The 15,000-nt window shown below is 43.0% G+C and overlaps 2 protein-coding genes across 5 annotated transcripts in view; both read right to left on the bottom strand.

The window, feature by feature from the left end:
- Nucleotides 1–3,677, bottom strand: part of apbb2b (amyloid beta (A4) precursor protein-binding, family B, member 2b) — a 43,405-nt gene extending 39,728 nt beyond the window's left edge. For 2 of the 3 annotated variants that reach the window (XM_081714411.1, XM_035529739.2), the window contains exon 1: nucleotides 3,571–3,677. The gene's annotated coding sequence lies outside the window, so the exon portion shown is untranslated. The remainder of the gene's footprint in view (nucleotides 1–3,570) is intronic. The other variant, XM_035529738.2, reaches the window with a different exon arrangement.
- Nucleotides 3,678–9,958: 6,281 nt separating this feature from the next.
- Nucleotides 9,959–15,000, bottom strand: part of uba6 (ubiquitin like modifier activating enzyme 6) — a 15,058-nt gene continuing 10,016 nt past the window's right edge. For both annotated transcript variants that reach the window (XM_035530218.2, XM_081714415.1), the window contains exons 24-33: nucleotides 13,901–13,952; nucleotides 13,694–13,757; nucleotides 12,986–13,055; nucleotides 12,771–12,842; nucleotides 12,503–12,626; nucleotides 12,191–12,384; nucleotides 11,660–11,787; nucleotides 11,464–11,551; nucleotides 11,217–11,311; nucleotides 9,959–11,093 (exon numbers count right to left, since the gene is read on the bottom strand). In XM_035530218.2, the coding sequence (XP_035386111.1) occupies nucleotides 10,961–11,093; nucleotides 11,217–11,311; nucleotides 11,464–11,551; nucleotides 11,660–11,787; nucleotides 12,191–12,384; nucleotides 12,503–12,626; nucleotides 12,771–12,842; nucleotides 12,986–13,055; nucleotides 13,694–13,757; nucleotides 13,901–13,952 (1,020 nt within the window). In that variant the 3' untranslated portion in view covers nucleotides 9,959–10,960. The remainder of the gene's footprint in view (nucleotides 11,094–11,216; nucleotides 11,312–11,463; nucleotides 11,552–11,659; nucleotides 11,788–12,190; nucleotides 12,385–12,502; nucleotides 12,627–12,770; nucleotides 12,843–12,985; nucleotides 13,056–13,693; nucleotides 13,758–13,900; nucleotides 13,953–15,000) is intronic.

The following is a 15,000-nucleotide window of genomic DNA, read 5'->3' on the forward strand; positions in this document are numbered from 1 at the left end:
ATGCACAGCCTGCTACATGGATAGTGTTGCCAAAACCAAAATATGAGCCCTGTTTTGAGGTTTTTTTGTTGCTCCAGTGCGTTTTAACACACACTCGCCTAAAAGCAGCTGTGGCCGGAGCAGGTCTGGGATTCCCTTTTGGGGTTATGGAGGAAACACCTATGCAGGTTCCCTGAACAAACATTATGCATTGCATACGACTGACATTAAGCCTGCACACACACAAGCTGCAGTTGTATAACATCTGGCTAAAATTAGTCTCAGACCACTTCTAAGAGAAGTTTGAGCAATGGGATTTATATTTGTTTTAAATAGTATTTGGCTACATTTACAACTGTTTTTTTTAATATGGAAAATATATATCCGGATATAATACTGATTTTCAAGTTGCACGAATCAACCAAATGTTCTGACGTGCACGCATTTACAAATGTGAGGCAGTTCCCTACTGCATGTGCACCACAGCACAGACCGCATTCCCAGACTGTATGTTACGGGATCACTTCTCTGATGTTTTCAGAATCAACATCTATTTTTTCCATGGTTGCCTGGTAGCAGCATGAGCCCTGGAGCCCGTCATAACTGCAGCCCCTTCTCAGCCTTGGCACCACGGGCCAGCGAGATGACGAAATGGACCTCCAACGGACTCGATCGTGCACTGGCCTCTTAGCCGGAGCCAGTTGGCACCAGCGGTTCCTGGGCCGGGCCAGGACGCAAGTCTGGGAGGAGGACTGCGGCTAGAAGGCTCGGGCGCTTTTCGTCGCTGCTCTTCATCTAGACGCTGCTGAGCTTGTCTCCATGGCGCACTTGGAAAAACCACTCTAGCACCTACTCAGGCCAAAGCTTTATATGTAAAACACTTCCATATACTATGTGTTATAAATATATATGAACTATATTTGCTTGATGTAAAGAACAGAATACAATACAATACACGTTTGTATGTTTATATATATATATATAAAAGATGCAATTAAACTGACTTCCGTGATTTTTTCCTCTGAAGACCTGTTGCTTTATGCTTGTTCATTAACAGAACAGCAGCTCTGCATAGGCGCAGCATCAGCTGGTAATAACACTGTTATGCTCGTTTCCACACGTCACAACTTGCCAAAACTGACAGGCAAACGAAACGGCAGTTTCATACACTTCCTTGTATGTATTCCACTAAGAGCTGAACCATATTTGACTAACAGTGCAGTGATGCTGAGCATCATACATGTGTAATACCTATGTAAAACACAGAACCCAAGACACAACAGGTAATATGAGGTCCAGGGCACTAGTACAGGAACCCCGTACTGACTAGATCAGCTCCATTGATGTGCCATCACGTAGGCGCTGTCCAACCCTGACGCAATTCCTTTCATGTTTTGTAAAATAAACAGTGATCTAATTAGCGTTACAAGTCATAAACCACGGGGTTTAGCCGTGAGTTATACTGAATGCAAGTACAGTGTTCAACATCTCACTACTGACACCGGGACCAAAAATGAGTAATAAAATTGGGGGGGGGGGGGGGTCCATGGCGTCACTAGGGAAGCTGACAGATTCAGAAGCTGCGAGGAAAAGGGTAAAAAAAAAATAGGTTAAAAAAACAAACCGGGCACTGCAAAGCAAACATCACGGCACACCAAACATAGCCTCAACAACCTCAAAGAGGTTTAAGCAAACACATGCGAGATCTGGACCTGTCGCACAAACATGCGGTACGTGCAGTATAAATAACACGCACAGTACACAGCACGCGCTCGTCCTCTGGCACTTATATGGTGTCTGACGCCTCGCGCTGAGATCACAAACCAACTTAACTGCGCTCACACGCGCCGCAGGTCTTTTAAAGTTTTTAAAAAGGTTCTTGTGTGTGGCCGCCTCTGTATCATTTATATATAATGCAGAGATGTAACAGTGACCAGCAATGAACAAATGAATTATCAACCTAGATGTGTTTACATGAGTAAATATTCAGTCTCGCGGCCGGAAATGAATTTCACTTAGACAGTCTTGTACAGATGCAGCTCAATGTGGAACCCTTAGTTATGGTACTTATTTGCTTTAACCATATGTGTCTTATGTTGGTGATGATGGTGAATGGATTTTTTTTTTTATATATCCGTCTGATTATTCTGCCTCAAATAGTTTTAATAATTGCTTCGTGTTGGCGTCGAGATGAGCTCCTACCGTAACTCGGACAGATAAGCAAATGCATGATCGCGCACAAGGGCCACACTATTGTTGCGGTCTCGGTTTGTCCGTTTGTAGTTACCTATGGATCAGTAATGTTATTCATTATTCAAACATCGTCTTAGGCGATCCCTCTTTGATCAGCGTCCAGCGCCTCGAGCGAACCACAAGAGTCTTGATCTCTTGGAGGCTGTATAAACACACGGCTAAATGAGCCCGAACATGCGCACAAACAAACACACCGATTATCCCGAACTGGCAGTGATAACTACAGTTCAATCTGGAAGCAATTTAGACGCAGGGAAAAGACGTTTTCTTGTAGAATAACTGGAGTGTGGGTGGACTCAGCTGCAAACGTGGTTATAGGACCCTATACTGCTTGCATGAAGTAGGCTAACGCGTTACATTGACAGGCTCAATATATCCAAAGTCTCTCATGCTTTTGCGTCAGACATTTACAATACCGATAAGCCAGAATCACATGTTGGTGCTATGCTGCTTTATTTATTAGAGAGAAGCAGCAGTAGAGAAAGGAAAATTGATATAAAACATGTTTGCGTCTGGCACTACGGCCATGGTGGTGCCGCAGCACGGGCGTCGTTAAACCAGACCTCGCTCTCTCGCCAATGCGGCTCATATTTCGGCTACAACAACGCGCCCCTCGGAAACAACAGCGTGCGCTTTGCGATATATGCGGTTTAGGACCAATATGATGTTATTTCAGTATAAATGCGCAGCTCTTTTTGCAGTTGCAAGGAAAGAGCGACGTAGACCCGACCCGTTATTGGCTCCGCTAGCTCTGACTTACACATCGGCCTAGTCTGAGGAGGGGGGTTTAGAGGCTTCGCCCACAATAAACCAGGACGCAGGCTTTACCGAAAACACAACAGAACGGTAGGATTACACGCTACAAGACACAAATACTGACACGTTCTTGCACGACGTTTCAGGTTCGGCTCCAAAATACCAACACCAGACCACCAAGCAACTAACGAACTCCAACTAATCGCAGTGGTTGAAGGGTCCCTGCGAGTGTCACCCCTCGACCATCACGACCCCGGTCAACAGCTACACAGCGTCGCTCACACTGTACAGACTACGCCAGGGTTCGTTTCGCTCTTGCGGCAGACGACAAAAAGTTCCGTCAAATGTGCACATAGACACAAACGAACACCGAGTCGACATGGTTCGTCGGAGCACCCAACGCCGAGACGTCTGTTCGATTTATGTTCGTTAGGAAGGGCGAAACATCTCCTCAAGTTTCCATTTTTAATCGTTAAGAGTTAACGCCGTTGGATGTACGAACGGGGGATTTGAAATGATATACAACGCGAAAAAGGGGCTGTTCTCGCGTCGGAGCGGAATTAATCAAATATCATCACTTACCCCAAGTGTCAACGATCGTTGCCTTCTTTCTTTTACCTCCTCTGTCTCCTCTTCTCCTCCCTTCCAGATGTCGCTCGCGCCCCGCCGCTCCGGAAGGGAACGCGCCAATCAGGTCGCGAGCCACAGGAAACGCACGTTCCGCTTTACCGGAGGGGAGAGAGAGCGAGAGAGCGTGGCAAAGAAGTTTGGAGAAGGAGTCCACAAAATAAACAGACGAAGTGTAAAAATATAAAGCATTACCACATCAAAAAAGAAGTGACCGGGCGAAGCATGTCCCTTATCCCTTAAAATCCGGTACTTTTTCCTTTCCATCGTTTTAGGCCCCTTTTCCGAAGAATGTCCAGATAGAAGGATGGATATATGTTTTACTGATTCCCAATGGGAAGTATGGGTGAAACAATCTCAGCTAAGAACTTAGCCTATGCGTGAAACAGTACGGCCTTTAAAAACGCTTCCGAAACTAAAGGCTGACAAATATTTAATCAAATTAAACATGATTTCATATAGGCCTGGAAAGGTTTGTGTGTGTGTGTGTGTGTGTGTGTGTGTGTGTGTGTGAGAGAGAGAGAGAGAGAGAGAGAGAGAGAGAGAGATCTTATTTCGAATTGCTGTATTAAAATTTAATTGTCCCGTCATGTCCATGTCTATTCCTGAAGGGGTGGGGGTAAAGAGCTTTGCTATCATTAACCATCTGCTCTTCCTGGTCTGCCTGGCTCCTTCACAGCTGTGAGCTTTGTCTAGCTCTTTGTGTGAGTGTGTGTGTGTGTGTGTGTGTGTGTGTGTGTGTGTGTGTGTGTGTGTGTGTGTGTGTGTGTGTGTGTGTGTGTGTGTGTGTGTGTGTGTGTGTGTGTGTGTAACCCTGCCCTCAGACTACAGCATGCTAAATTCAGTTCACACTGAGGGGTAGATTCCGTGTTTGAACTATTTATACATAACCTGATAACAATTTCTGCCTTGTTTAGTGATGTTATTGACATACCTTTCACAATTGGATCTCTTAATTTTGTGTTCTGGCATCTTGATTCTTATCATTTCCATCTTCAGTGTTCCTCAGTGATTTGTTTTACACCTTTGGTACTTTGTATGTCTTAGTTTCCATAATTTTACAATGTCAATTCGAATCAAATGACAGTTCTCTTATTCTGTGTCTTATATCCTCACTCTCACTTAAAAATTTGGATTGTGTGCTGAGACATCTTTGTTTGTATTATATCTATGTGCTCTGTGCACTCTAAAAGCAAGAAAAATTCACCTGAGCGTTTGATATCTGCTTGATCTCCTTTTTACCCTCTATATTTCCTCTACTAATACCCTCTACTAATGAATGTTCAGTGTGTCAAGGAACTGTCCCCTTGGTGACATAAAAGCCTACGGTATACAGGCATCCCTTTTTTCCTGGTCTGGCCAGGATTTATAAAAATGTTAAACTCACCTGGGTTAGTTTGGTTCATTACCCAGGCTTTGTAAACATACCAGTGTATTTAATGATTTATATAGATTTCCATTCATTCTATGAGGCATAATTGGTACTGTGTGTATTGATACTGATTGTACTAAATCGCTATTTGAAATGATTTATCCGACTGCAAAAAAATTTGCAAACAGATTAGCACTCAACTTCTTCCGCTCTAATCTGTTAATTTCCCTCAGGGATTAATAAAGTGATTTATCTATCTTGGAACTTCCCCTTACAAACCTTTGTTTAAAAACAGTCATTCACTCCCCGCACAGTTTGTGGCCTGTTCGACAAGAGTTGTAGAGTCCGCAGTGTCTATAGTACGCTAGTGACACCTAGCCGCTGGCTAAAATTGTGGGGAAAACTCAAAGCCCCTCTAACTGGCCATTATTCAGTCACTTAGTGTCTACAGAGAATGTAGTGAATGCCAGTGATTGGCCCATAAAATAGCTACATTAAAAAAAAACATTTTTTGCTCATTTTGGTATTTTTACTTTTTGACAGTAGAATATTTTGTGTTGTGATCTACGTATCAGTTGTTTTTCAAGAACCCAGTCATTTCTTATATATATGAAAGTGCTTCTAATTTAAAGGACCATTTGGATCAAGTTTATTTCCCTAAAATGCATACATCCTTGTCTTTCAAGATTCCAGATGGCAATTTTAAATGTTTCAATTGTGTTGTTTGTAACTGCATAATGACACAAGATACATACATCCACCCACTCATCAGAAGTTAAATTTGGTGAAGAATAACATGTTTGTCCCATTTGTGGTTTATTTACTAGTTTTCACTCGTAGTCTTAAAAATGTGGGAAAAACAAATAATTAAAAACAAGAATTTGTGAACATAAATGTGCAATTAGGAATAAGGAGGATAAATCCCCCATAGCTAGAAATTATAACAATGCAGGACATGAAGCCAGTTCATTATGTTTCGTGGGTTTGGAAATGTAAATCAGTTGTCAAGGTGCGTGAGAATTGTCTTCTACCAGGAGAGGCTTGGTACAGTTTTACTTGGAATACCATGTCTCCAAATGGATAATTTTGATATCAGTTTTGTATATCAGTCATACACCTGTGATGATGTCGCTGAGGGGTGGGATACACCTTTGTTCATACTGTGTAAGTGGTTTGGTGGTTGGAATGACAAGCACGCTGATGAAGGCCTAGATGCTGAAACGTTCGTGTTTTATCTGTGAGTCTAATAAACACATCGTAGATTAGGCTATATGAGTGCTGTCGGCCTGTTCTTACTATTGGTTTAAAACAACATCAATAAGATGTATGATCTATACTGAAACAAAAATAATCTTTCCTTTAAAATCAATACTTCGATGGTAAACCTCAATTCAGAGAGCATACAGAGTTATGTAAAACGGTTTTAGTGCAGATATTTTTATTTTTCAAATGCTTGGGTTTACAGTTACAGGCAGGGTCAAAAATCACCTTCCATTGCCTTCCACAGGCCATAATTCTAGGGCATGATTTTCTCATGCTAGACCTGAACGAATCACTTCTTATTAAAATTGTAAAATATTAAAACACGGGAAGGCACGAGGCACACCTATTACCCCGCCTCCTGTCTCAATCGCAAATGCAAATAAGACCGTGACTTTCAAGTTAGCTAGCTGAGCATTTCACGATGACATCATGGGAATTAGCGAAGCGTTCCTCTGCACATATTCATAGTGATAGATTACACATAAATACTTTTTCCTCTGCAGACTAATCTCCTCTAGATTCTACAAGAATCTCAGGCATATGGAAAGCCTACCAATGAGCTGCAGGGTAGACAAGCAACAAACAGTTGGAGTGGTGAAGATAAATACTGCCAGGACGTAGCTAGCTACTGTCATTCATGTACTCCTTCAAATACATTATTACTATGACACTTCAGTCAAGAATGCACAGTCACATTAAATTACTTCTGCTACCTTCCTTTTTTTCGTGCAACTACTGGTAAATGACAGCATTCTTAATCCTGATGTATATATGAACAAATGCAGAAAATATAGACTACGCTAACGGTAGCTGCATTGAAATATAGCTTTGCTCTCTCAGAGCAGATGTGAACATGCAAAATTAGTAAATAAATTAGATTTATACAAATTAACAACCCAAAGAACTTGTCCCTCAGGTTAATAAACAACAACAAAAAAATCCATCATGCTTCAAACATTATATATATTGGATTATATTATATATAACCAAAGTTGTGGCAAGCAAGCACGTTACACAGAAGCTTAAAGAGAGTTATGCAACATCACATGAGGACTGATCACACACACAGAGAGAGAGAGAGAGAGAGAGAGAGAGAGAGAGAGAGAGAGAGAGAGAGAGAGAGAGAGAGAGAGAGAGAGAAACAATGCACCCAGCAAACCCATTCACAGTGACAGTGACTCATGTGGTGGAGTACTGGCTGACTGCGGTTGACTTCCAGTTCACACGGTCGCCTTCCTGAATCTGGAGAAGAGGATGAACACCTTTCAGATACAAGCCAGTCATGGGCTTCCTGCCAATCAAACGGCAGAGTCATGGCTGGGCGAAATCCCCTGTTATCAGCTTTTGACTGCCAACAATCAACTTGGTGTCACTGAGAGTGAGACAGTGAAATTCAAGATGACAGGAGTCGAAATGAAACTTGTGAGCCTACTAACGATCTCCACTAACCCCATCGGATCCCCCTCCTGAAGTAATGGGTGCTGGTTAAAGCAAGTTTATAATACCAAAAGTAATAGATTTAATACAAATGTACGACTCTGGTGGGTGGTTATTAAACACAATGCCGAACACAAAGCGACTCACATTGTTGTGGTGAGTGATTGTGTACATATGCGGACACAAATACAGTGTAGCGCTATACAAATCCCATTCTTAAAATTTAAAATCCATGTTAAAACAATTGCTCCCCTTTATTCAGGTCATCAGCTCATTATTAAGGCCTCCATTAAACTAATCAAATCAAGTGTTGCAACAAGGTAAAGCACTGATCTCTGTAGTCTGTGGAGGACCTTTAGATAAGTACCATGAAAACTCAGTAATTGTTCATACTCGCGGTGCTGCAGAGCTGAAGAAAGACAAGTGGATAGTGGCAGCACTCTCTGCTGCCCCCTCTTGTCGAGAATGTAGCATCATTTCATCTGTCCTGATACTAAACAGTTTTTTATTAGCCAGCAAGCAAACGGCACCCAGTTCTGTTCCAGGTGTTCTACCTGCATCCGTGTCCAAATTCAGCAACCATCTACCGAAGGTCTTTGAGAGATATGTTGGAGAGCTGGGGGCTCATCTGAGCAGAAAAGTGGACCTGCCGAGAGCTGGTAGGGTCTGAATTTTTTTTTTCTTTTTTCCAAAGTCATATACTTTAGCTAATCTTTGTTGTTTTGTGTCCTGTCAATGCCGCCGCCACGAGGTGATAAACAAGTGGCCCGGCTGCCTGGATGGGAATGATGGACTTGTTTCTGTTTATTCTGACTAGTGCGGTGTCAGACGGCACCCGTAGGCACCCTTTAGGTTATGTACACAGAATTGGGTAGTCAGCCAAGCTTGGAGGAGAGTGCTATTTTGGTTGGTGGTTTGTTTGTTTATTAACTATTTTGTATAATTTCTGACTGCATACTTGACGTGAAGGGCCTCAGACCTCTCATATCAACTCGAAAGAAAGAGAGTAACGGTTAACAAACATCAGTGATTAGGAAGATTAGAAACACCGAGAGCAGATTTGGACAGAGGAGCTGGAATCAACTCCCTCTTCCCTGCTCCCTTCCAACCCCTTCCATTAATGTCACATTGATGTATTCCTCTTTGAGCGTTGTCCCATGTTCTTTTTGGGAAGTAACTCGCATTGGCCTTCTTAACGTTTTACATTTACAGCATTTTGGCAGACACTTCTCTCACAGAAGGGACTGTTGCAGAGTAAGCAGGCTGAATGCTTCCATCAGTGCGCATCATTTCTAAACAGCCAATGTTGCTATCAAAGTGCTCAATGGCGTCTAGAGCTGTTGGCTTACTTTCCGGGGACACAGCGCTTTCCAGACTCCTGTTGCTTGCTGGTGGCTCACATAAGTTAACTTGTGTATGCCCATTTGTTATAATCAATGACGTTTAAAGCCCAATGACCTGGTTTCCCACAGCATGCCATAGCTGCAGGAATTAAATCGAGGACGTTAATCATGGTCCTCATAAAACAGAACCATGAAACCACCTCATCCTCACTTCCATTTAAAGATTTTTACCAACTGAGCCTGCACTTCTAGAATCAGAAGTGAAAGACATCAAAACAAGAATACATGTTTAAATCTTTTGTTTTCAAAGTGTAAACATAAATGAAACAAATGTAAAATAAGCAGAAATGGAAAGTTAAAACAGCAGCATAAAGAATCAGGAACTTGGTACTTAGAAAGCATTTCTTGATGAGGGCAATACACCGAACATCAAACCTGGCAACATTTTCAGGATATGTGGTTCGTAAACAAATGAGAATATACAAAATGCAACACCACTAACAATTTAAAGAGACTAACGAGAAAGTCCGAGTACTTTTCCTCAGTTTTTACAAAAACAATTTGAGAGGTTAGGTTATAAGCAGGTAATTATTACTATGCAGCATAAGTTAATATACACTGGCAACCTCTCTATCTTTGGTGCGGTTGTTCTGTTTTAGAAGTACTGACGATACCTTGTCTCAATTATACAGTGCGCATCATGACAATTCATTGCCATAGTGCTTACATATCATATTGCCCAACCTTATTTCTCAATGTTAATGTGTCCTGCTCTTCTGAACAGGGCTCACCCAAAGCTCAACCTTACGAGCATTCTCAGAAGACTTACTTTTTCCTTTTAAAACCAGGCTAGGACACATCAACTAAGTTTTCCACTGTGTGTAAAGTCGATAGAGGGGCAGCATAGGCACCTGCAGGCTCATTGCGATAGGGTTTGACAAATGACTTTTTATTGGGACATTCAACAGAATACGCTAGTCAGCAATTGATGCATATCATCATACTGCTCAGCTATTGCTGTTTTGTTGTTGTTGTTGTTGTGAAGATTGACATCAAAAACATCAAGCTGGAATATTTTTGTGCAACAGAACGCTGACCCTGTTAAAGGGAATAAAAAAAAAAAAAAAAAAGGGCCAGTCATCAGCTGATTGATTTTCTCTTCCTCTCTGCTACATGATGGTCCCTGTGAGTAGTGGAGACAATTCCCCTCTAGAACTTAAGCCCGTAACCGCAGGTCCGACACCATGTCAGGACGGGGGGGTGGGGGGCTTGGCTTTGGGCTTACTGCATTATAAGTCTAGTGGGAAAAACACAGCTTTGTCCTCACGGGACGATCCTCAGAAAGGGCTCAGGCGGTGACCGTTTTGGTGTTGTACACCCCTGCCAGGCAGCTGCTCACGTCTAGCCGGGAAGTGTCTGACGCAGGCGCAGCTCTCCAGAGACTGCAGCCTGGCTGTATTCATGACCGACCGCTGCGAATGCGATTGGGCACCTGGCAGCCCCCGTTCGGTAGAACTCAATCCGTCCGTATGACTTTCAAATCCACATTTGTCTACCTTCCACGCCACAAATGGACTGTACGCTGTGTCTTCCCTCTACCTCTACTCTCCCCCTACGCTAACAGGCTTTGCAAGTGCATTAGGAGTTTTAAGTTACGAGTGTAAACGCTTGTTTTTCTCTCTTCTTTGTTTACTTTTGAGATGAAATATACCATCATTGTTGTCATTATTATTATTATTGTCACATCGAAGCGCAATATTGTTTCTTAAGGCATCAGCACAGACAAAGCTATGCAATAAAATAATAAACCCGTAGAAAAAAAAGGACTTTTACTATGTACATTGAATCTGATCAAGTGCTACTCCTCTAGTGGTCCTCAGGACAAGGAAGGGGAGGGTATAACGTGAGTGTGTGTTTTATAATGTGTGCATCAAGCCCTGTTGCAGAAATGATAGCGGATTGGGGGGCCGGGCAGATCTTCGTCCCCATCTGCTTCCGGGGCAAAAGACACGGTGAGGTCAACGTACTTCCTGTTCGCCGAAGGCTTCACTAACTTCTGCATGCTGGAGGGAGAGAGATGAAAAGAGAGGGGGAGAGAAAAAAATAGGGAAACTGTGCAAAATGCCTCTGGTTTCAGACATAGTGGTAGCTGTGCAGTAATCAGTGGCTTAATGGCTGCGTCTTACGTCAGTTTGAGTCTCTTGCTGTGTCCGGGCATGACGGGGACATACAGCATCTTCACCCCATGGACCACCATAGTTGGCTCGATACCGTACTTCTCCTGACCAAAAACATATGCATGCACAGTCATCGTCAGTTGCCAGAAGCAAAACGGAGGTCAGAGAGAAGCAGGCTGACGTCTCGCTGGCGCGGAAGATAACAAAGCCACGGTGCTGCCAGCACGCTCTTGGCGGCATCTCCGTGGAAGCTTACCCTGACTGCACTGAGGAAGTCGGACAGGGTGAAGTCTTCGTGGCCCACGATAGACCAGCGCTCCCAGATGGAGAACGAGATGTCATCTCTGACAGAAGAGTGAGAGCACACATGAACATAGGAAAAGCAACTCAGGCAGGCGTGCAGTAGTCCGGGATACGGAGAGGGAGTGTGTGCGCACGGACGTGTGCGCTACCTGATCCGTGTTCTCTTGACCTGCGCTGTCTCGGTCAGCACCACCACAGGGAGGGCCAGGTTGAAGAAGCAGTTCTTGAACGATTCGAAGCCGTAGGCACCCGCCACTTTGATCAGCTCCAACGCCACCTGTAGACAGCACAGCAGCAACTGATCAGTCCCATTAAACAGAGAAGAATTTACTCACACCATCGGCTTGTCTAACATTAGACTAGACAAGCTAAACATTTGGCCATATTTCTACTTTAAATAACTTTTTCAATTTTCATATATAAAATCATTCTGAAGCATTTTGTGTGTACAGCTGACGAAGGACATCTTGTTTCTCTGAAAACCTTTTGTAGAATACTACAATTTTTACTACTGCTTCATCATTACAAGAGACACATATGTGAAGAAGATTCCAGGGTGTAACTGCAGTGGACTGTAGTTAAAAGTAGGCATAATTGCATTAAAATACACAAGGTTTCTAAGAGAAACAGGACATTTACGACAGAGATCAGCTGTGCATCTTGTTCTCTCACACACTCACCAGGCCAGCGACAGCGGCAGTTGCCGTGGCAATAGCAGGGATGATTTTGCCAGCAATGCGCTTGGCCTGCAGGCGGTCGGCGGGGGCGATGGCGTACATGCGGGCGCGCAACGTGGCCGCCGCCTCCACAAAGTCCATGTGGCCGTTGGAGTCGTTGTCCTTCTCGAAGACCAGCGGGGACATGCGCAGACACTCTGCACAGGCAGGGGACACACATAGGGGGACACACATAGTAGACACACATAGGGGGCCTGAGATGAGGCCCGTTTTAGCACAGCACAGGCCTGTGCGTGTGCGCGCACGCGCATGTACCTTGTGTGACGAAGCCAGTGGTAATGGCCTCCTCTAGCTGTGATATAGCTTCTCTCTCTTCTGCACTGCTCACTGTCAGCTTCATCTGATCAGGCTTCTTAACAGTCTCATCTGTCTCTATACGCTAAAAGACACACAATCAAATTACAGTCTGCTGCAATTAATGTAAATAGACATTGAAATCACTCAATGAGCCAATTGGTTGATTAACAAAAGGATGTGATGCATGATTGGCACAATCCTGGTGAGAAGCACCATGACTGACTACCTTCTCAGCTGGTTTGTACTCTGGAATCGTCACATCAGTTAAAACGCCTGACACAGACTCAAAACTGAGACTCTATCGTAGAAACAACAAAACACAGACATACACTTATAAAAACCAACCACACAGAACAAAGAACATTATCAAAAAACATTCAATGAATATCCATTTAGTCTATATTTGTTGTTAATTTGTTTACTTGCTTTTGGGAACTATACCTTTTCTGTATACGGTACATTGTAAATTCCTGCAAACAGCCGAGCTGTGCTAACCAAGAAACCAAAGTGTCTAATGGAGAGAAGACAGACAGAATAATATCACAATAAATTACACCCACCCTCTTTTCACATAGCAACAGCACTGTAGTTATATGACACTTCAGGTTTCCCGTAAGAAATATAGTCTACATAACCCTGTGTGTGTATACTGGGCCAAGCCTGGACTGAATCCCAGTCAGGAACACCAGCCCACAGTGTAAACACACTTGCCAGTTTCGCGTATCCGCCGGAGGCGTTAAAACCACCAGCGTTTGCGCTGTGGAGGCCAGGTGCACCGAATGAGTCGAGTGGTCTCTCTGCTCCAGCGCACTTACTCGACCTGGTTAATTAGCTGATGAATTCAACCAGGTGTGTTGGATCAGGGACATCACAGAACTGTGATGTCACAGGCTGCAGCACTCTGGAACCAGAGCTGTCCTTGGTGCACATGGCAGGCTTCACGGACCTCAAGTGTGAAATTCAGAGTATCGCTAGCACCCACTACTACATGCTAGTTTTTCCCTGCCCTTTCAAAAGCAAACAGTCTGGTTTTGCCATATTGGTGTCTGTTGGCTTTGGACTGAACTGTTTGTGTGTGTGTGTGTGTGTGTGTGTGTGTGTGTCCATAAGCTTTAGAGTAGCTTGTATTTAAAAGTGGCTTTCACTCACAGTGGGTCTTTGATGTCAAACTCTATAGGGTTTGGGGGCCGTTTAGGGGACTGCCAGAACAGAGCTGAAAATAAATAGCCATCAACAAATCACTCACTCTGTTAAGTTATGAGAATTGTAATAATTTTGAATTTAATTCATTCTATAAAAATACTGCACCAGTTGGTGTGTGTGTGTGTCTGTGAGAGCAGGAGATGTGATACTTACTGCCATCTTTAAGTCGAGTATCCAGTGGAAAGGAGTGCAGCAGTTGCAGTGCCTGACGACCCAGAACACATTAAATGCTACATTAAAATCTATGTAAAGTTCTAAACGTTGTGATTAACAAACTACGTTAACAGTTCTGTGCATAGTACTGTTTAATCTTTTGATGACCTTAACTCAATTTAGAAATCTGAACAATTTTAGACTTTAGAACATAAATAGTATACACTAACGGTAACTCTGCTGGTTAATCTAACACCTTATATTCATAGTGTCATATAACCGCTACCACCCGTCATATTTGTGATATATCTGTAATATAATGAAATATCTTAAATGTGAAACCGTGCTGGAAAAGGTCCTATGATGGAAGTGTATTAATCTACATTCATCAGGTTGTTCTGTCAGACCACCGTCGCCTGGGGTGATGTAGACATTCCAGTGATGTCGGTGCAGCTGAAAGGGTAGTTGAGACTACCATCTTAGCTGCCCTTATAAACTGGGCATGAATATTCATGCTTGAACTCATTTGTAACCAAATTACCCCACAAAATATACATAAATATTCAGAACCGAATTTATTTTACAACCAAATATCTGAGGTGGCCCAATAAAATGTGTGTAGAAAAAAAAGAAGTAAATTGTAAACACGCTATCGCTACAACCCCGTAATGGCGGTTCTGAAAACAAGCGCGACAGCCATGCTCTTAATATTCGCTAATATTCTACTTCTCAGACACATCAGCTAGAGCTGTAAGTACAGATGTCCAGTTTGGGGGCATTTTGCTTGTTTTTGGCTGTTTGCTTGTTCTATAGTTATAGTTTATGTCACTGATGCCCACATGTCAACAGTAAACCTGTTATTTTTGGGCAGCTGATGTCACGGCCCGGTAATGTCCACATGTATATATAACCATTGTGTTGTCTTGATAAGAGTTTGGATAGTCACTATGGCATTTACACTGTAACTGCACATTACAAATCACCTGATTTGAAAATAGCCAATAAAACATTGACTAAAACTCAGTCGGCTGAACTCACAGTACAACAGACGCGCAAGTGAAGACCTGCAACTTACAAATCGACTGCAAGATGTCTGGCAG

The sequence above is a fragment of the Electrophorus electricus genome, chromosome 5 (genome assembly GCF_041902795.1).
Source record: "Electrophorus electricus isolate QZ-2024a chromosome 5, ASM4190279v1, whole genome shotgun sequence".
Lineage (NCBI taxonomy): Eukaryota > Metazoa > Chordata > Actinopteri > Gymnotiformes > Gymnotidae > Electrophorus > Electrophorus electricus.